Raw genomic sequence first — 21,267 nt, forward strand, 5'->3', positions numbered from 1 at the left:
TTGTTGCATATTGTATGTGGTCTTTTAAAGATTTTACTGTAAAACCTCATGAGCCGGCAGGGTCCAAGAGTGGTGGTTAATAAATGTGAAAATGGACGGACGGACGGATGGACAGGGAGGAAGGAAGGAAGGAAGGAAGGAAGGAAGGAAGGAAGGAAGGAAGGAAGGAAGGAAGGAAGGAAGGAAGGAAGGAAGGAAGGAAGGAAATTGGAAGTGGAAGTGGAATGAGAAGGAAGGAAAGAAGGAACCCAAATACATGAAAAACAAGCATCTGTTTTGAAATAATCTTTATACGACCAGACGCTTTCTTTCGAATGAGCGATGGGTCAACTTGGTTTTGGTTCCATTTGGCGTCAACTTCCTGTGACTTCTCATAGGGATCTCAAGGCCAGAGACAAGCAGAGGTGGACTGTCGTTGCCTGTCTCTGGACTTCCTTGGTGGTCTCCCGTCCAGCTGCTCACTGCTTAGTAAGCCCTTACTGCGTTCAAGCTCTGGCAAGGTCAGGCTCACCTGGGCCATCCGGGTGAAGGAAAGAAATGTTCAGAGGTGGTTGGCCAGTGCCTGCCTCTGCCTAGCGACCTTTGACTTCCTTGGTGGTCTCCCATCAGATTACTAGCCAAGGCAGACCCCGCTTAGATTCTGAGATATGGCAAGATCAGACTAGCATTGGGCTGCCCAGGTCATCAGGGAGAATAAGTTCAAAAATCATAACAAAGGCATACAGATGGGGAGTGGCACCTGGAGGTCTCCTTTCAACTTCACAGAGGTGGCGATGCCAGTGAAGGCCCCTCTAGTCCAGCATCTTGTCTCGGGGTGGCCATCTATTTCCTCTGAAGGGCCAAGAACAACTGTAATAAATAAGCAACCAGGGCAGAGAGGCCGAGGCCTTCCCCAATGCTACCTTCTGTAGTCACCCTATAGCCACTCTCCCCTGGAGAAAATGGCTGCTTTTGGGGTTGTACTCCAGAGTGTCATACACTGCTGAGGTTTCTCCCCCAACCACACCCTCCCAGGCTCCCACTGAAGCCCAAATCTCCCAGAATGCCCCAGTCTGGGATTGGCAACCCTATAATCCATCTAGGCCACTACCTTTGCTGTTCTGTGTGTCCATGCCCATGCACGCCAAGCACTTCAAAATGGCAACAGCCCAATGTTGGGAGATTAGTTTTTGTTTCACTTTTGCTGTCTGTGTGGGTGTGTTTTTTTCTTTTTTACATGGCCCTGTATGGTCATATCACCTGATGAATGCTTAATGAATATAAAATATATATTGAAAATTCATTAACTCCCACCCGTTCAGGAAACTTTTCCAGGGCTGTCAAGAAACCCCAGGGTTTCATGAAACCCCGCACTAATCTAATTTTGGGGGGCTCAGCCATTGACAACGTTAGCTTGTTGTGTGCCGAGTTACAATTGGGTTTCATTGAAATTGTGGTTTTGTTATTGTCCTCACGTCACTAGGTTGTTAGCGGCCTTAGGCTCCTTTTTCGCTGGAGGGGCAAGATTAAAAAATTGAACAAAACTATTTTTTTTTGAAGTCGCCTTGTGGGATGGGCAGGTTCTGGAGGTATTGCATTTGTGGCCCCATGGGTGGGCAGAGTTCCGGCTTCATCGCCAAAGCTGCAGAGAAACTGGGACGAAAAGTCCTTTGGCCTCCTTGGGGGCGGGGCAGGTCCATTAGGAAATTAGCAAAGAAGGGCCATTCTGAGGGGGATTAGTTGAGCTCTTTGGCCTCTGTAATCAGGCCTCCGTGCTCATCCCTTACCTGAAGTGTCCGGCAAAGACGCCCAGGGTGACGCTGGTGTGCGTGAGCCGTTGAGGCTCAGGCAACCTGGGGAGGGGGGCAGAGGGCATGGAAATGAGAAAAGGCGGGGGCCAAATCACAGCCCAATTAAGGGATAAGACCTTTAAGGGCTTTGGGGATCTTAATCTGCCTGGGGGGGTGGCTATATAAGTGGGTAGTGCCGGGGCCCTGGAACAGACGGGTGAGAGTCTGACAGAGAGGGGCGAACGAGGCGAGGAGGAGGAGAAGACGAGAGGAAGGGGGTTGAGGGGAACCTCTAGCGAGCAAGAGGGAGTGAGGGAGAGGGTCAGGGCAGGAAGAGGCGAGAGGAAACCCCCCCCTGAAGGAAGAAGGCAGCGGGGGCCATGACGGAAGCTTGGAACGTGGCTGTCTTTGCAGCCCGCCGGAGCAGAGATGACGACGACACCACCCGAGGAAGCGTGTTCGTTTACACCAACACCAACAATACGCGGGGTAAGGGCTAGCTTGAGAGAAGGGGATTCAAGGGGAACGAGGACGAGGGAATGGGGAATTCCTGGGGAGCAACCTCGTAGCAGGCATCATGCCATAGAACAGGAGTGGCCAAACTGTGACTCTCCAGCTGTTTGTGGACTACAATTCTGCCTGCTGTAGCCCACGAACTTCTGGAGAGCTTCAGTTTGTCCACCCCTGCTGTAGAATTTGCCCTTCAAAGCAGCCGTTATCTCCAGAGGGCCTGAAATCTGTCATCTGGAATCCAGAGATAATTCTGGGAACTGTAGTCAGTTGTAACTCCAGGAGATCTCCAGATACCGTGTAGAGGTTGGCCACCCTGTCTTGACAGACTGAGAAAGCTGGAAAGAGCCATGTAGCTAGGGCATGCCTAGGGCAGCTTGCAAAAGTCCTGGACATCTCGGGGCAACCTGGTGAGGGCAGAGTTTGTAGAGCAGAGGGACCCCTTAGTGGGGTACTTTGCCTAGAGGACACCCTCCAAAGTGGCCATTTTCTCTTGGGGAACTGCTTTTGTCTGCAGATCAGCTGTAATTTTGGGAGAGCTCCACACAAGAGACCAGTGGGTGATAAAGCTCTAAGGAAAAGAGGGTTCCTGAAATTGGAATTTGCCTGAGGTTTTTGCAGAAGATTCTGGAAGGTTCCTAAGGAACTGTGCAGGGAGAGCTTGAGGAACTGGGGGAAATGTTGGCCTACAAGACAGGGAGAGGTGTAAAACCATTTACTTTCTTGGGAATCTACAGGAGTACAAATATGAAGGAAGCATAGCAAGGTGACGAGTTTGGGCTGATGGGTTCATTGACCACAAGCTGGGAGCTTGGGATTTAGGATTGGCCAACTCCTAGTTGAAAACCTCCTGGAGATTTTAGGAGTGTGGGCCAGGGAGATGGCATTGAAGAAGAAGAAGAAGAGGAGTTGGTTCTTATATGCCACTTTTGTCTATCCGAAGGAGTCTCAAAGCAGCTTACAGTTGGGGAAGGGAAGGTCCTCAGCAGAGTGATGCTGAAGAGCCTACCTCCCAAAGTAGCCATGCTCTCTAGGGGAACCAACCTCAGTCATCTGGAGATCAGCTGCCATCCCAGGAGAACTTCAGGACCCAGACGGAGGTTGGCAGCCCTTGCTGGGATCTCTTTAACCCTTTCTCCCACTCTCCTGGCAGGCCCTTTTGAAGGTCCAAACTATCACATTGCACCGCGATGGGTCTACCACTTGGTCTCCTTTTTCATGATTTTGGTCGTCCTCGCTTCCTGCTTCACCAATGGGTTAGTGTTGGTGGCCACTGCCAAATTCAAGAAGCTGCGGCATCCGCTCAACTGGATCCTGGTGAACTTGGCATTTGTGGATCTCGTTGAGACCATCATTGCCAGCACCATCAGTGTGACCAACCAGCTTTTTGGCTACTTCGTCTTGGGCCACCCCATGTGCGTGTTAGAGGGGTACGTCGTCTCCTCTTGCGGTAAGAGATGATAGGATTACTGTTGCTTTCTGCTCCGTCTCTCTTCTGCCCCACCCCCTTCCCGACGCCATTGCTCCCGGCTCCCTTCATCACCCCACGAGCATATGAAGCTGCTTTATACCAGATAAGACCCTCAGCCCAACCATGTCAGCATTGTCCTTTGAACCGGAGATTCGGGCCTTCTGCATTCCAAGCAGCTCCGCTTTTGGGAAGCTGACTCTCTCCTGCTTCAGGCTGTCCCAGACTCGCAGACCAGGCCTTGATCAGGGCTGGTTCCAGGTTTGGGTGCTCATGCCCTCCCATGTCCATGACTCGTTGGCAACTTGCATACCCTCCCATGCACTGCCGCCTTCCTCCACCCCCTCCCTCTGCCCCTCATGCTCTTCTCCCACTCCCGCGGATTGCTCACCCTTTCTCTGATGGTTCTGGGGTGGGAACGCTGCTCCTTTGGCACAACCCATATGCCTTTCTCTGGCAGCTGCGTATGTAGCTGGAAGCAGAAGGGACAATGTGCGGGCAACTGAATGTGGGCAGAGGACAGAGAGACCCTCCCTCTGAAGTCTCGGTGCAGATGCCTCCTTTGGATTCCTGTTCCCTGGTGACAGAGGCCGTCTTTCCTCCTTTCCACACAGGTATTACAGGCCTCTGGTCTCTGGCCATTATCTCCTGGGAACGCTGGTTTGTGGTCTGCAAGCCCTTTGGCAACATCAAGTTTGATTCCAAACTGGCCATCATTGGCATTCTCTTCTCCTGGATATGGGCATGGGGCTGGTCAGCACCGCCCATCTTCGGCTGGAGTCGGTGAGTACAGAGAGCATGGAGAAGTCAGGAGCACATGTGGCTTGCTGGCCAGAGGGAGGCTGGGAAAGAGGAGGCCTTTGGGGACTGAGTAACGCTCCTCATTCTGGCCATCAAGCTGTAAGCTGAGGCCAGAGTCAAGTGCCCAGTGTTGGGGGGAATGGGCGACAGTGTTGGCTTGTGTTGCTCTTCACAGTTGCAAGGAGGCTAAGTGGGACAAATGTTGCTTTTAAAGTTCAAGGGTCATGAGACATCACTTCTGGCATGTGGGGGGGGGAGGGGAAGAATGGTATCACCAGAGGGCTGTGAAATTTGGCCCAGAACACAAGCCAAGAGTGTTTAGCTTAAGCTCCGTTTTGGACTTGGGCATGATCCTAGGAGGACACGTTGGCCTCAGTTGCTGCTGTCGGTCTTAAGGACCAGAATGTCCCTGGCCATGACAATGGCTCCTTTTGGATTGTTAGTTGGTTTAAGCCGCACGAGGAGAGGCTCAGTAGCCCCTTGAGCTCCATGTGCAAAAACAATGCTTGCGCTCTCCCCTCCCGCCTCCAGGTTCTGGCCCCACGGTTTGAAGACCTCCTGCGGTCCCGATGTCTTCAGCGGCAACGTCGAGCTCGGCTGCCAGTCCTACATGCTGGCCCTCATGGTCACCTGTTGCTTCTTCCCACTCGCAATCATTGTAATCTGCTACCTGCAAGTGTGGCTGGCTATCCGTGCGGTAAGCGGCCCCCTGCCTAGGAATCCATCGGCCCGTTCTCCCTCCCGCCCTCCCTCAAGCGCCTTTGCCTACTGTCCTTTGCAGGGGGTCCACTCCCTTCAGGAACGGGAGCTCTTACACCCCCGTAATCCATAACCAGTTCCTGTTTCCCTGCTCGAAACGACTCGTTCTCTTTCAGGCCCTGCCCCTCTCATTGGCCCCTATGATATCCCGTCCTCCCCCAGTTATATTTTGACTCAGGGCTTCCTACCTTTGTATTTCCCGAAAAATCTCATCAATGGGATTGGCTCTCTGTGATCGTAACTGTCTCCTAGTCCTGCTTAATCCCCCAGCTAGCCACTGTCCCCAAAATAGCAACGAGCCTCCCTAACATACCGTGGGTCTTTGGTTCTCCTCCGCTGACTGAAGTATGAATAACCTTGCCCCACAGTAGACAGGCCCAACGCAATGTCTCAGGATCCTGTTTCCTGCAGGAACCTCTCTCCCCAAAAGCACTTCCCCGTGGGGACCCTTCTTCTTCCCCCTCGGTCTTGGCTTACCTCGTTTGCTCCCTGACGGCAGGCGGACTGAAATCTGCGAGATGGCACCTCTTGAACCCGGCCTCTCCCCCTCTCTGCCCAGGTGGCTGCCCAGCAGAAAGAATCCGAGTCCACACAGAAGGCTGAGAGGGAGGTGTCCAGAATGGTCATGGTCATGATCTTCGCCTTCTGCGTCTGCTGGGGACCCTACGCCTCCTTCGCCAGCTTTGCCGCTGCCAACCCGGGCTATGCCTTCCACCCCCTCCTGGCTTCCTTGCCTGCCTACTTTGCAAAGAGCGCCACCATCTACAACCCAATCATCTACGTCTTCATGAACAGACAGGTAATTTGCTCCCGCCTCGAAAGGAGAGAGAGAGAGGTCGGAAGGTAGGGAAACAACAGAGCAGCAGAGACCCAGCAGGGGCTGTTTAGGATTTCCAGACAGATGGGTGGTCAGCCGCGAGGGGGGAGTGGGGAGAACAGAAAGATGCTGCTGCTGCAAAGGATGTAGGGCTGGCAGAGATCTCTTCCTCCACGCCAATTAACCTCCTCGCTCTCTCTCCTCTCTGTCTCTGTCTCTCTTGTTTTTGTTCCGGCAGTTCCGTAACTGCATAATGCAGCTCTTTGGTAAGAAGGTGGATGATGGCTCTGAAGCCTCTACCACATCCCGCACGGAGGTTTCCTCTGTCTCTAACTCCTCCGTAGCGCCAGCATAATAGCCCCCTGCCTGGATGGACACCAAACCAGGACTCTGCCTCCCGGGAGAGCCCCAATGAGAACCTCTTCTTCCTCCAGCATCATAAGGATTCCCCCTTGAGCCTATGACGCCCTGGTCAGCTACCTCCATGGTCCCTTTGCTTTGGACTTAAAAAATTTAGCCCAGGCTTGTCTTTCTCCTGTGGTGGGCCAGGGGTGGGGGCTGGTTTCTGAGTTCCTCTGAGATTTCTAACGGTGGGGGCTGGGTTGAAAGATGCAAAATCCCATGTCCCGCCTTCCTCCAAGCTCCTTAGGTGTTGTCTTGGGCCTCCCTCGCTTCAGAAGCCACCCTTAAATAGTCTCCCCGCTTGTCCCTCCTCCTCCCAGAAGGGGGCAAAGAGAGGGGGCCTCCCTGGGGGAAGCGTATAGCTTTTGTAAAGCAAGTCTGCCCATGGCCCTATTGGCCCATCAACTGGCCCCAGAGCCCATGCCCACCCCCCATAACCCACCCACCCCCATCTTGTGGAGGGACGGATAGAAGGGTCCCTATAGGGAGACGGCCCACTGTTTGGCCAGGCAGGGCCATTTCTGATTCCCTTTTTGCTCTGAGGTTTTCACTGGTGCCGGGGAGTGCATCTGACGGGAGGGGGGCCAGATCAATGCAGCGTGTGTTCTCCCCCCACCCCCACGCAAGGTGTCTGTGCCTCAGCAAGGTTGGGTGTGTCGAATTCCTAGCTCTTCCTTAGGCGTGGCCGTAACGCTTCTGACACGGGGCTGAAATGCAGAGAACCCAGCGCAAGCCACTTTAGACGCCCCGGGAGTTTTGTGTTTCTCCCCTAGCAAGGGCCCATCTGAAATTGTTTCTGTACATAGTGTTTGATACTCAAGTCTCTTGTTCCCCCCCAACTGGGATGTTTTAGCTAGAAATGCAATCGGAAAAAAAAATGACCAAAAAAAAAAAAAGAAGTGTACTAACTAATAATAACAGATCATCTCAGTTCAAGCAGAAACGCAGCAGCAAAGAGTGAGCTAGAGAATAAAGGTTTTTAACTTCTCTACTCAAGCGGAGTTCTTATTCGACCGGCTGTGTGGTGTCTTGGTGAATGTCTGTTGGTACATGTGTGTCTGGTACCGAGACAGGGGCTGATTCTGCACTTACTTTGTTTTTTTCCATTGTGGATCTTGCTAAATTCAGATTGATTTGAACTCGGGTCTTCCTCTACCCCCCCCCCCCATTTGAAATAGAAAGTGTTCTACACTTGACTGAGGAAGCTCAAAACGGGGAGGGGAGCCAAGCACAGCAGGAGCCTCTTTCTTTTCTTGAATGAGGGAGGGAGGATTGGAGACAGCAGAGGAGGGGGAATAAATCCAAGAGGCAAATCTCTGCTGAGAAAAGGGCTTCTGGAGCGCAGTCACTTTAAGACAAGCCTTGCAACCGGAACCGGGAAGACTTTGAACTGACGGCCTGGCCAATCAAGGAAGAATGATTTGCTACAGCGTTGGAGGCAGGAGGCAGCAAGTTAATTCGCAAAAAGCAGAGATCGGCACATTTATTCATGGTGGTTTTTGAAAAATCGAGGCTTATATCCACTCCAGGATATCGCAAGGGAAAGGTAGGGTCACTCTGGATCAATCATGCATGTTGCAGAGGGAAAATTTAAAGTGCCCCAAATCAAAATGGAAATCGAATTCAGTGTAGATGGGAGGGATTTAGTTGATCTGGGAGTGGGTAAAAGCCCCATGCAAATTACAATAGGGATTGCAAACAGGAGGGAGTTTCCAAGATTGTAAAGGTCGACGGGTAGCCAGAAGGAGCCTTGACTAGGATTGCCAGTTCTACTTTGGGACACTCATGGGGATTTAGAGGGGGGGATGGGCAGGAACCTCTGAGGGGTATAAAGCTAGGCAGTCCCCATTGCAAAGCAGCCATTTTCTCAAGGGTATCTGATTTCTGTCATCTGGTGATCAGTTGTAATTCTGGGGGATCCTGGGTCCCACCGTACCACTGACAAAGAACATCAGAAGATCCCTGGTGGTTCAGAACTGTGGTCCATCCAGTCCAGCCTCCTGTCTCACACAGTGGCCAACCAGTTCCTCTGGAGGGCCAACAACAGGTCAGAGAGGCCTCAGAAGAGCCCTGCTGGATCAGGCCTTTGGTCTGTCTAGCCCAGCATCCCATGCAGGGGCCAACTGCAAGTCCTCATTTCCCATCCTGCAGGCCACCAGGGGATTCTATGCTGCGCAATCAGCCACCGTGAGCCACGGGAAATAGTCACACAAACTCATAATCCGGTGTGACGCTGGTATTGCTCTCTCTCTCTCTCTCTCTCTCTCTCTCCGTGTCTGTATGCCATGTTGCACACACCTGAGCAAAACTGAAACTCCATGATGCTTTGCACGGGGCTGTGCTTTGTAAGGGGGAGAAGTCTTCTGAAAGAAGCTCTGGAGAACTTATTCAGTCTTGTGCCACTAATGTGAAGAAAAAGTGTCTTTTCATCTCTGCCTCATCAGTCATTGCCTGCCCTTCCTTGTAAATCTGCATGATTTCCTCTTTGTGATTCTCTCATTTGTTCCTGCACAACAATGATCTGGGCAGTTTTTTTAAGCCTGCCCTGTGAGGATTGCACGCTTCCTCCAAATGAATCGATCCCCAATGATTCTTGGAGGTTTGCACTGAGTCCATGGGGCACAGCTTCCATTTTAATGTTTGGTTTCCCGAGATTCCAAAAATGGCCGGTCCCCTCAAATATTGTTCACTAAAGCATTAAAGGGGGAAATATTTCCAAAGGTTTAAGCTTCCCATCCCAGTCTTTCTCTCTTTACATTTCATGTCATTTTAATTCCATGTTGATGGTTTCCTCACCCCTTTGTTAATGTGCAGCTCTGATATAGTTCTTCCCCACTCTGGGGACACTGCTCTTTGCCTCCTCACTGATCCCCTTTTCAAGTCAATACCAGCAGGGAACTAAACCTCACGTAGCTTCTTTTAAACGTTCGCCCATCATTTACTTTTTTTTATTCCGCAATCCAAGACTAGTAATAGTCCTATATCACTAGACTCGTGTTGCTTGTAAAAAAAACTGAAAACGTTTAAAATGAGGGGGAAACAGAACTTGTACACCTATGAACTGGGGAAGGATGGCAGAAGGTGCAGAGTGGATGGAACAACTTTGATATGGGCAGGCAGTGACCCTCAAGGGGCAGCAAAAGGGCAGGGGGAAATCTGAGCAAATCTTTTGAATGGTTTTCAGCTTGGAAATAAAACGAGAGGTAAATTGGCACCACAAACACTTTCAGAAGACCCTGAGGAAAAGTGACCTGAAAGCAAAATCAATGCAGAACGATAAAGAGAACCTGACGGACATGCGTGGCGAAAAGCAAGGGAACGCACCTGTGCATAATAGGCTGGAGTATTTGGGGCAATGTCAAGGGTAGTCAGGCGGGAAAGAAACAATCTGACTCCCAGGGTGCAGTGCAGCAGGGAAATCCTCCAGAGGAGCCCACATTTGAATAAACAGAAGCGGAGTGGCAAGGGAAGAGATTGCACGCCATCCGGATCAGCACGTGGCGGGAAGCCGCTGGCTCCAGCTCCCAGACTGCTTTAGGCTGGCCCAAGCAGACTCCACTATCCCACTGCGCTCCGCTTAGCAAGTTTGAAGCCTTCCTCCGGCCTAAATACTTCCACCTATGGGAGAGGCCCTTGCTTGTTCGGAAAGCATATAGCGTTGCCAACTCTGGCTCGAGAAATTCTGAAAGCAGGAAATCAAGGGCAATCCAGGCTCCACTCCAGCGCCCTGCGGGAAACTGTCTGCCCTAAAAGGCTTAACAAATGCCTGTAGCGAGGGGCAGGGTGTGAACCCTCTTTCGGAGAGGTCTTTTCCCCTCAGCCGACTCAACAGCGGCCTATTTGCATGCGCTCCTAGGTGGAGCCTCCGTAGGGACCACAGAGAGACCCCTTTCTCTGCCCTGTCCCCCAAGCGCCACCACCTTTCCTGTCATCTTCTCTGGGGATCCAGAGCCGGACTGCCTTTTGCCACACGGGCTCAGACGAGGAGCCTCAGTCATTGTTGGGGCTATCTGAGAACCAGGCTCGGGGGAGAGCACAAAGAGACAGGCTCATGTGGCTTTAATAAATAGAGATATAAATATAGATATATATGTAGAAACCAATAAATATTGCCGGTATGGCCGGGGAGCACCTGAGAGATGAGAGGTCCCTCTTTCGACCTGCGGCAGCTAAGTGGAGGGCAGCCACGTTGTCCATTGCAGCTCGGTGACGTCTGGCAAGTAGTTCCAGGCCAGGACCACTGCGGTGACCACGGCCAAAGTAGTCAGGGCCCGCCAGGGGGAGCGCAGGAGAGGAAGAGTGAAGGCGGAGACCGTGGAGATGCACACCAGGAGAATGGCGGCCACCGTCAGGAGCAAGTTCATGAGCTGCCCGTACAGTTTGTACACGCTGGCCTGAGGCAAGTCCATGGCTTCCTGCTGCTGAGCTGCCTGCTGCGACTCCAGTTTGGCCAGCCGGGTCTGGTAAGAGTCCAGGACCTCCTGCCGAAGCCACAAGGGGGAGGCAGGTCAGGGATGCCAGCCTCCACTGAGGGTCAGGGATGCCAGCCTCCAGGTGGGGCCTGGGGATCCCCTGGAATTCCAGCTCCTCTCCAGACTGCAGAGATCAGTTCCCCTGGAGGAAAGGGCTGCTTGGGAGGGGAGACTCTGTGGCCTTGGACCCCACTGAGGGTCAGGGATGCCAGCCTCCAGGTGGGGCCTGGGGATCCCCTGGAATTCCAGCTCCTCTCCAGACTGCAGAGATCAGTTCCCCTGGAGGAAAGGGCTGCTTGGGAGGGGGACTCTGTGGCCTTGGACCCCACTGAGGGTCAGGGATGCCAGCCTCCAGGTGGGGCCTGGGGATCCCCTGGAATTCCAGCTCCTCTCCAGACTGCAGAGATCAGTTCCCCTGGAGGAAAGGGCTGCTTGGGAGGGGAGACTCTGTGGCCTTGGACCCCACTGAGGGTCAGGGATGCCAGCCTCCAGGTGGGGCCTGGGGATCCCCTGGAATTCCAGCTCCTCTCCAGACTGCAGAGATCAGTTCCCCTGGAGGAAAGGGCTGCTTGGGAGGGGGACTCTGTGGCCTTGGACCCCACTGAGGGTCAGGGATGCCAGCCTCCAGGTGGGGCCTGGGGATCCCCTGGAATTCCAGCTCCTCTCCAGACTGCAGAGATCAGTTCCCCTGGAGGAAAGGGCTGCTTGGGAGGGGGACTCTGTGGCCTTGGACCCCACTGAGGGTCAGGGATGCCAGCCTCCAGGTGGGGCCTGGGGATCCCCTGGAATTCCAGCTCCTCTCCAGACTGCAGAGATCAGTTCCCCTGGAGGAAAGGGCTGCTTGGGAGGGGGACTCTGTGGCCTTGGACCCCACTGAGGGTCAGGGATGCCAGCCTCCAGGTGGGGCCTGGGGATCCCCTGGAATTCCAGCTCCTCTCCAGACTGCAGAGATCAGTTCCCCTGGAGAAAAGGGCTGCTTGGGAGGGGGACTCTGTGGCCTTGGACCCCACTGAGGGTCAGGGATGCCAGCCTCCAGGTGGGGCCTGGGGATCCCCTAGAATTCCAGCTCCTCTCCAGACTGCAGAGATCAGTTCCCCTGGAGGAAAGGGCTGCTTGGGAGGGGGGACTCTGTGGCCTTGGACCCCACTGAGGGTCAGGGATGCCAGCCTCCAGGTGGGGCCTGGGGATCCCCTGGAATTCCAGCTCCTCTCCAGACTGCAGAGATCAGTTCCCCTGGAGAAAAGGGCTGCTTGGGAGGGGGGACTCTGTGGCCTTGGACCCCACTGAGGGTCAGGGATGCCAGCCTCCAGGTGGGGCCTGGATTGTGGAGGACCGGGTTCAAATCTCCACTCCGCTATGGAAGTTCATTAGACCATCTTGGGCTTGTTGCAATCTCTCAGTCTAACCTCACAACTCAAGGGGACCCCCCAGAATTTCGGATCCTCTCCAGAACACAGAGATCCATTCCCCTGGAGAAAAGGGCAGGTTTGGGGGGGGGAGGGACTCTGTGGTTTTGGACCCCACTGGGGGTCAGGGATGCCAGCCTCCAGGTGGGGCCTGGGGATCCCCTGGAATTCCAACTCCTCTCCAGACTGCAGAGATCAGTTCCCCTGGAGGAAAGGGCTGCTTGGGAGGGGGACTCTGTGGCCTTGGACCCCACTGAGGGTCAGGGATGCCAGCCTCCAGGTGGGGCCTGGTTATCCCCTGGAATTCCAGCTCCTCTCCAGACTGTAGAGATCGGTTCCCCTGGAGGAAAGGGCTGCTTGGGAGGGGGGACTCTGTGGTTTTGGACCCCACTGAGGGTCAGGGATGCCAGCCTCCAGGTGGGGCCTGGGGATCCCCTGGAATTCCAGCTCCTCTCCAGACTGCAGAGATCAGATCCCCTGGAGGAAAGGGCTGCTTGGGAGGGGGGACTCTGTGGTTTTGGACCCCACTGAGGGTCAGGGATGCCAGCCTCCAGGTGAGGCCTGGGGATTCCCTGGAATTCCAGCTCCTCTCCAGACTGCAGAGATCAGTTCCCCTGGAGGAAAGGGCTGCTTGGGAGGGGGGACTCTGTGGCCTTGGACCCCACTGAGGGTCAGGGATGCCAGCCTGCAGGTGGGGCCTGGGGATCCCCTGGAATTCCAGCTCCTCTCCAGACTGCAGTTTTTACCATAGAGCTTTTGCCTAAACACCAGATGTCTCTGGCGTGATGATGTCACTTCCTGTGCAATGCCATCAATGAGGCCTAAGCCTTCTCCGTTCTCTTACTAACTCCATCCCCCATCAGCCAGGCTATCTGTGGCTCGGGGTAAGACCTGGCAGTGGAGGAATCCCACCTCCATGGAGGAGGGCGTGTCAGCCAGCCCTCCCCGGGCATCAGGACTGGTTTATCCATGTCGCACTTGTAACACATGCCACAGATCCCGCGCTTTCAGGGGCTCTGCAGAGTGCTTTCCCCCCATGGATCAGGGCCATACCTCTCCCCCCCTTTCCCTCTTTAAGGACCCTTGCAGTGAGGTTCCCTCTGCCCCCAGTCTGGCTGCTCAGGCCACCACTGGTCTCCGCTAGGGGCCTCATGAATCCTTAAGCTACTCCCCCGTCCCCCGAGCAATGCAGGCTTACCCAGATGTCCCGAGACCGCTCGTAGGACTGATAGACCATCTTTTCTTCCGTGCAGGCCAAGTCATGCTTGAGGTTGGTGATCTCACTCAGGTTCACCTGGACCACGTCGTTCACCTGCACCTCCAAGTTGTAGTGCCTGGAGAGTCAAGGCGGGTGGAGCAAGACTCGGAAAGGAGGCAGGGCAGGCCACACCCTCCCCTGGGATTGCCAACCTCCAGGTGGGGCCAGGAGATCTCCAGGCTGCAGAGGTCAGGTCCTTGGAGAAAAGGGCTGCTTCAGAAATGAGCTCTATGACACCCTCTCCAAATGGGGACCCTCCCCTAAACAAACCCTGGCAGGTATCGCAACCCCACATCTCCTCCCCCTCCCTCCCCAAGGCAGCTGGCTGATCTTGTTACAGATGGAGATTAGAGAAGAGAGGGGCTGCTTTCCCATCTGACACTTCCCCCGACTCTAGGGGAGAAACATGGACCCCTGGACACACCCCAGACTCAGACCCTTAATCCATTGCAGTCGGTCTATGTTGTGACATTCCTGGGAATTTGGGGATGCAGGTAGAAATCTGGGGAGAAATTTCACCTAAAATCAGTGGTATATCAGGGTCCATTCTCTCCAGGGGACTGACCTTTGTAAACTGGTGATGGGAGTCCAGACCAACTTGGACAGAAAGATCCACACAACTCTTAGAAGGTTTTTCTCCGGACCCTATCCTATCCTCATGATCTCAAGTCCGGGGATTAACTGGAGATGTCAGGGTCTCTTCCCCATCCCCTTTGGGTCTTCTAACTGGAGATGCCGGGGATTGAACCTGGGACCTTCTGCCTGCCAAGCAGAGGCTCTTCCACTGAGCCAGGGTCTCAGGCCAAGGTCTTTCCCATCCCCTCCTGCCTGGTCCTTTCACCTGGAGATGCCGGGGATTGAACCTGGGACCTTCTGCCTGCCAAACGGAGGCTCTGCCACTGAGCCAGGGTCTCAGGCCAAGGTCTTTCCCATCCCCTCCTGCCTGGTCCTTTTAACTGGAGATGCCGGGGATTGAACCTGGGACCTTCTGCCTGCCAAGCAGAGGCTCTGCCACTGAACCAGGGGCTCAGGTCAAGGTCTTCCCCATCCCCTCCTGCCTGGTCCTTTTAACTGGAGATGCCAGGGAGTGAACCTGGGACCTTCTGCCTGCCAAGCAGAGGCTCTGCCACTGAGCCAGGGTCTCAGGCCAAGGTCTTTCCCATACCCTCCTGCCTGGTCCTTCTAACTGGAGATGCCGGGGATTGAACCTGGGACCTTCTGCCTGCCAAGCAGAGACTCTGCCACTGAGCCAGGGTCTCAGGCCAAGGTCTTTCCCATCCTCTCCTGCCTGGTCCTTCTAACTGGAGATACCAGGGAGTGAACCTGGGACCTTCTGCCTGCCAAGCAGAGGCTCTGCCACTGAGCCAGGGTCTCAGGCCAAGGTCTTTCCCATCCCCTCCTCCCTGGTCCTTTTAGTGGAGTTGCTGAGGATTGAACCTGGGACCTTCTGCGTGCCAAACGGATGATCTGCTACTGTGCCACGCCCCCAGATGGTACTAGCTCTGAGGCTGCTGGAGACACGACCCAAGGAAGCCCCAACCCAGGTTTCATCAGGGAGAGTCCAGGAGGCAGGATCCCCGGTGACTCTGCCCACCTCTTCTTCTCGTCTTGCAGCAGCTCCATCATCTCCCACTTGTCTTCCTTCCAGGACTTCTCCAGCTTGTGCCAGTCTTCCTCCAGGTCCTTGTGGGCTCCCTTCAGCTCGGCCAGCTGGCTCTTGAGCTCCTCCATCCTCAGCTTGCCCATCTCATCGAGGAGCTGCCTGGGGTTGGCTTCTGAGGCGGGGCTGCTTTCCTCACTCGGTCCGGGGGCCAGGCCGTGGATCTCCTCGATGGTGCTGACTTTGGAGCCGCGGATGCGGGGCAGGCTGAAATAGCCTGCGCGGGAGAAACTGCCCTTGGGGGCGGAGAACTGCTGGGAAGAGGAGGAGCTGGTGGCGCTGTCCTCTGCAGCCGCCACAGCCTTCTGCTCTAACCTCTTCAGCTGGAGCCAGCAGTCCTGCAGTCGCTGCTCAAGGTGGGCGATGTTGGCCGAGGACCGCTGGTTGATCCGCTCGAAGGCCTGCCGGATGGTGGGGGCCTTCTCCCGGTCGGCCTTGCTCACCAGCTCCACGTAGCAGGAGGTGTTCTCGTCCTGGTTGGCCTTCTCCACCCGCAGCAGCTCGGACAAGTGGAAGATGCGGTGCTGGAGGCTGTCCCTCTGGCTGCGGCCGGCGTTGGAAGTGCCCGAGGAACGCCGTCCCTGCGTCGCGGTGGAAGCCACGGACGCGGTGCGGTCTCGAAAGGTCTCCACCTGCGATGGGGGGAGGGCAGGGGAAGTGGAGAGATGACGAGATCAGGGGAAGCGGCAGAAACTCCGGCTACACATGAAGGCCACGGAATATCCAGGCCCCCACAGTCCTTTCGGGCTGGACTTGTCTAAGGGCAATTCCACAGATGTGCCCTGCTGTCGATCCTACAGATGTCCCGTTTCCCCCTTATTGTTACTGTTGATTGATGACTGATTGATGTGAAAACATCAATCCCTTCGTCCAAGATAAGCGGGGCTAAGATCACAACTCTAAATGGGATTGGTCGTTTTCGGCTGCCCTTCTCTCTTCAGCCTCCCGGATTCACAATCAAAACGAGTTCCCAGGTCAACTCCCCCCCCCTCCCCGTCGGCTTCAGGGATTGTGACTCTATAAAGGAAAGAATAATCCCGTAAACATCCTTACAATAAATTCCAGCCTCAGGCCCCAGCAAATTACCCATCTAATGGAGCTTTGCAAGATTTCCACTCGCCCACGTTTCGATTGTGTCTACTAAACACAATTATTTTGGATTTTATATATAGAGAATTATTACAGAAGGAATACAAGAACACAGCATTGGAGTTGAAATAGCCTGTGAAATTCCTTGTGATATACAAGGAATTGACTGGTCACTAAGAGAACTTAAGTTGTGGCTTTTGCCTCTGAGCGCTCTCACCTGGGGAAGGTGTTGGCGTGAGCATCTCGGACTGCCTGGACATCGGAGGGGGGGGAGCTACACCACTCTGAGGGGGGATTGGTATTTTCTACTTGACGGGGTTCGTCGGAATGTCAGGCTACTGGGCAAACAGACAGCTCTTCATTGAGCTCAGCGGTGGGTACAAGTTGAAGGAAGCCACAAGAAGACTGGAATCCCCGAGAAAAAAACAACTTATATCCAATTTGTGCACAAAAGGCTCTCCGGTGGCTGAGCTTGATTGGCTCAGCTGTGCCTGATTGGTGTAAATAGATTGGCCCCTGCCTCACAGTGGATCGGCTGCTCTTGCATCTGTTTGGATCCTGCCTTGGACCTCAAGCTCGGCTGTCGGCAGATCCACATGCACAACACCTCTCTGAGGCAGAGTTGTTCTCTCTTGCCCCGGAGGGATGGACCAGAACCAATGGGATGAAATTAATGCAAAAGAAATTCCGTCTAAAGAAGTTCCTGACAGTCAGAGCAGTTCCTCAGTGGAACAGGCTTCCTCGGGAGGTGGTGGGTTCTCCATCTTTGGAGATATTTAAGCAGAGGCTGGAGAGCCATCTGACGGAGAGGCTGATTCTGTGAAGGCTCAAGGGGGTGGCAGGTAACAGTGGATGAGCGAGAGGGTTGTGGGTGTCCTGCATAGTGCAGGGGGTTGGACTAGATGACCCAGGAGGTCCCTTCCAACTATGAGGCCTCTCCTTTCTCTCCCACTTTGTCCTCTCCCTCACTCCACATGGCCTTCCACAGACACGCATCTTCCTGCAGGTCTCTCTGCAAGAGACGCTGCCCTTATTCTCCTGTGCAACGCCGGACAAGGTGACCATTTTGTGACAGAGAAAGTACCCTTTAGATTAGGCTCCTTTCTCTTCTTTTGACCGCCCCCCTGAATGTGAACTGGATTGACTTGAATCAATGTCCATATCCCCTTTTGGGGTGGGGGGGGTGGGATAAACTTCTTGGGAGATTTATGGGCTGTGCTCCATCTCACACCTATGACTTGGCAAAACTCTTGTCTATTAACCAACGATCCCATCAGAGGGACTCTTCTTTTAATTCCAGGATGACCCCAAGAAGCCTCCCGGTCTCTGGGGTTGCCAGCTTCCAGGTGACACCTGGAGATCTCCTGCTCTTACAATCGACCTCCAGGTGACCAAGATCAGTTCCGCTGGACAAAATGGAGGCTTTGGACTCTGTGGTATTATACTCCGCTGAGGTATGATACTCCGCTTTCCCAAACCCTGCCGCCCCCAGACTCTGCCCCCCAGAGGTGGCAACCCTACCTTGGGCCACCTGGAAAGTCTAAATGAGGGGTGACAAGACGATGGGAACTGAGCTGGGCAGGGGCTCATGGGAATAGTAGTCCATGGCCATCTGGGGCTCATGGGAAGCTCCATGGGCTCATGGGAATTGTAGTGCATGGACATCTGGAGCGCCACCGTCTGGCCACCCCTGGTTTGAACGAACCCACCCTTCCTGTCTCATGGCCTGTAGACTCCCAAAGGGGGAAGAAAGCAAAAGAGCGCCTTGGCACCCCCGCAGGATGCAGACGTTACTCACGGAACTGCGTTGCTGGCTGGTGGAGCTTTCTGCCTGTTGGGGGGATTCTCCCTTGGGTGGGTCCTGGGGGTCCACCATGGAAGCTGCATGGAGACAGACACGTGGGTCAAAGAGCCAATCATCCCGTTTCTTGCCCAGACGCTTCTAGCCAAGGTCAGTAACTAACAGAGCAATCCTGCAGAGTTATTCCACTTAACAAGGGTCCCCAACGTGGTGCCCATGGGGACCAAACTCTAGAACCCAAGGATATCCAGTGAAGTTGCTGGGCAAGTAGGTTCAGGACAGAGAAAACAAAATATCGCTTTAGAGAGAGAGAGAGATCAAAATGTGGCATTTGCTGCTAGAGGATGTCCACAGGGATAGACAGCTTGAAAAGGGAATTTGACAGATTCACAGAGCACAATTCTATCAGTAGCAGCTAGCCACAGCAACTATAGGGAACTTCCACATACAGAGGCACTCATCCTCTGGATCCCAGAGACAGAAAACAACATCAGGGAAACACCTTGGCCTCTTTATCCAGTTCCTACTCTGGCCCTCCAGAGGAGGAACTGGTCACAGGGCGCTGGACTAGATCAGCCTTTCTAGATGTTGGTCTAGATGTTGCCTGGAGAAGTTGTCATTCCAGTGACCTGGAGGTTGGCAGCTGTACCTGCAGTGGTGGACACAGTAGAACAGGGATGGCCGAACGGTAGCTCTCCAGAGCTCCTGGGCTCATGGGAATTGTAGTCCATGGACATCTGGAGAGCCACAGGTTGGCCACCCCTGCAATAGAGGATCTTGGGACAATGGTTCCAAAGAAGACTTTTGGGGTGAACCAGGGAGTGGCCTACAGGATGACAGCTGTGCCAGGCTGTCTGAGACTAAGATGCCCTCTGGATTGCCCTTTACGATATGCAGCCATTGGCCATGAACACAATTCAGATGCTAAGTGCCCTGGGACAGGCTGGAACCGGGTTCAAATCTCGCCATAGTCCCCATGGCTCCTACCGAATACGCTGATTTTATGAACTCACAGAGATTGTGAGAGGGTGGGCAGGAAGGGATGTGCTGTTTTTGTCTCTTGTGGCCCTTCCTTGCATACCCAGGGAACTGCTGATCACCATTGTGGGGTGGGAGGTGAATTCCCTCCAGGCCTGGCTGGATTCTAGAGATTTTTGGGTGGAGGGATCTCTTGGGCAGGAAATTGGGGTCACTGTGGGTGGGCAGGTAGTTGTGAGTTCCTGCCTTGTGTAGGGGGTTGGACTAGATGACCCTGGAGGTCCCTTCCAACTTTATTTTTATTTATTTTTAAATTTATATACCGCCGCTCCCCAACAGGTCTCGCGGCGGTTTTGTGATTCTAAGCTCCTGTCTCCAGTTTTGTGGTTCTGAATTACAATTCCAAGAAACTGTGCCAAGTTTGTAATATATTTATTGTTGTTAGCATTCACTGCCACGTGGGATTTCCTTTCCTGTCGTTCCTACACTGGCGTGTGCCTTCCTTTATTCCACGGACTCTGCTTTAAAGGTATGAAGCTTCATGAGAACTGACCCAAGCCTTCCAGAAAAAAACTTCCACCAGAGCCGTCCCAGTGACCCCGGGACCCCCCACCGAGCACAACCACCTGGTGCATTTGCCCTGCTGCTGGGCCATGCAAAGGTACGAGGGTCAAGTGAAACAGATTTACTGCTTGGCTTCCTAAGGATTTGTAAGGATAGGAAGCAGGCTTCTTCAGCGAGGGTTTTGGGAACCCCTGGGGTGGCTTGCTGGCCCTGGAAGGATTTTCCAAAAGGGTGGGCGTTAATTTTTAATCTATCTTTGAAATTTGTTAAACATTTATCAGGTGATCTCTCTCTCTCTCGCTCTCTCTCATCCGTCAGATTTTAAGCCTGCCACTCTCCGAAGACTTGTGGCGGGGTACAAGATAACCCCCACCCCGTAAAAACAGGATAAAAACCCCCATCCTATAACAGAACACAGCTAAAAAAGATCACACAAGATTGGCGGTATAGTCCCTCTCCCCATCCCTGCAGCTCTGGGGTACGCTGGATGCACCTTGCTCTGCAGGTACGGATTTGCTGATGGTCCTGGGTCCTGGGGCATGCCTAGCCTCGACCAGGGCCAGGGCCTGGCCCCTACATGGCGGAATGGGCTCCCCCAAGAGCCACAGGCCCTGACGGAACTCTCGAGGTTCCGCAAGGCCTGTAAGATGGAGCTCTTCCGCCAGGCGTTTGGTTGAGGCTGGGCGCGATAAGTACCGGGGAATTGAGATCCCCCCTGCCCTGATTCTTAGGGTTTTGGTGCTAGCCCTACAAAGAACCACTGTTCGAATCTCCCTTGCTTTCTTTTTACACCCCCAGCTGCTCCCTCCTAGAGTCAACTGCCCTGGAGGCTGGGGAGATTTTTGTCTAGTTGTACCGCCATCTTGATGTATTCCATTGGGTTTGGTATTTTTGAGGATGCTTTATTGTTGTATGGTTGTTTTTTATGTATGTTTTCTATATATTATAAATAAATAAATACACACACACGTTGTGAACTGCCACGAGCCAGCTTGTTGTGAGCAGTGGTATATAAATCAAATTATAAATACATACATACGTACATACATACATACATAAATGTTACCATGTAGCCTGAGGAGGGTCCCCCGTTGTTCTTGGCTCTGGTGGAAGAGCTCCGTTTTGCAGGCCTTGCGGAACTCTGATAGTTCCGTCAGCTCTTCCGGGAGCTCATTCCTCCAGGTCGGGGCTAGGAGTCTTCCTTGGAGGTTTCTCTTCCGAGTACTGACCCTGCTGAGCTTCCAACTTCTGGTGACCTCAGCAAGGTGCTTTCAAGGCAAGCAAGAAGCAGAGGGGGTTGGCCGTTGCCTTCTTCTGCAGAACCTTCCTTGGTGTTCCCCCATGGATCCTGATCAGCTTCCAACTGCCAACAAGGGGCCTTTGAGGCAAATGAGCCACTGAGGGGGTTTGCCATCGCCTTCCTCTGCAGAGCCTTCATTGGGGGGTCTCCCATCCCAGTTTGGACCCTGCTTAGCTGCTGAGGTCTGATAAGACTGGGCTATGCCAGGCTGCC

At 53.8% G+C, this 21,267-nt stretch overlaps 2 protein-coding genes across 2 annotated transcripts in view; one reads left to right on the plus strand and one right to left on the minus strand.

The window, feature by feature from the left end:
- The first annotated feature begins 1,992 nt into the window (after positions 1-1,992).
- LOC143833638 (green-sensitive opsin P521) lies at positions 1,993-7,449 on the plus strand. Its single transcript, XM_077329708.1, has 6 exons — positions 1,993-2,258; positions 3,433-3,729; positions 4,362-4,530; positions 5,080-5,245; positions 5,867-6,106; positions 6,363-7,449. The coding sequence occupies exons 1-6, from the start codon at positions 2,150-2,152 to the stop codon at positions 6,477-6,479; spliced, it is 1,098 nt and encodes a 365-aa protein (XP_077185823.1). The 5' UTR covers positions 1,993-2,149; the 3' UTR covers positions 6,480-7,449.
- A 3,127-nt stretch (positions 7,450-10,576) lies between these two features.
- TEX28 (testis expressed 28) overlaps positions 10,577-21,267 on the minus strand; it is a 31,172-nt gene continuing 20,481 nt past the window's right edge. The window contains exons 2-5 of the mRNA XM_077329711.1: positions 18,210-18,292; positions 15,257-15,954; positions 13,603-13,738; positions 10,577-11,007 (exon numbers count right to left, since the gene is read on the minus strand). Coding sequence (XP_077185826.1) covers positions 10,696-11,007; positions 13,603-13,738; positions 15,257-15,954; positions 18,210-18,287 — 1,224 coding nt within the window. The 5' untranslated portion in view covers positions 18,288-18,292 and the 3' untranslated portion in view covers positions 10,577-10,695. The remainder of the gene's footprint in view (positions 11,008-13,602; positions 13,739-15,256; positions 15,955-18,209; positions 18,293-21,267) is intronic.

The sequence above is a fragment of the Paroedura picta genome, chromosome 3 (assembly GCF_049243985.1).
Source record: "Paroedura picta isolate Pp20150507F chromosome 3, Ppicta_v3.0, whole genome shotgun sequence".
Taxonomy (NCBI): Eukaryota; Metazoa; Chordata; class Lepidosauria; order Squamata; family Gekkonidae; genus Paroedura; species Paroedura picta.

Coding starts and splice junctions, on each gene's coding strand:
- LOC143833638 (XM_077329708.1), top strand. CDS start 2,150: ATGACGGAAGCTTGGAACGTGGCTGTCTTTGCAGCCCGCCGGAGCAGA. Junction 3,730..4,361: donor GTACGTCGTCTCCTCTTGCG/GTAAGAGATGAT, acceptor CTTTCCACACAG/GTATTACAGGCCTCTGGTCT. Junction 4,531..5,079: donor CCCATCTTCGGCTGGAGTCG/GTGAGTACAGAG, acceptor TCCCGCCTCCAG/GTTCTGGCCCCACGGTTTGA.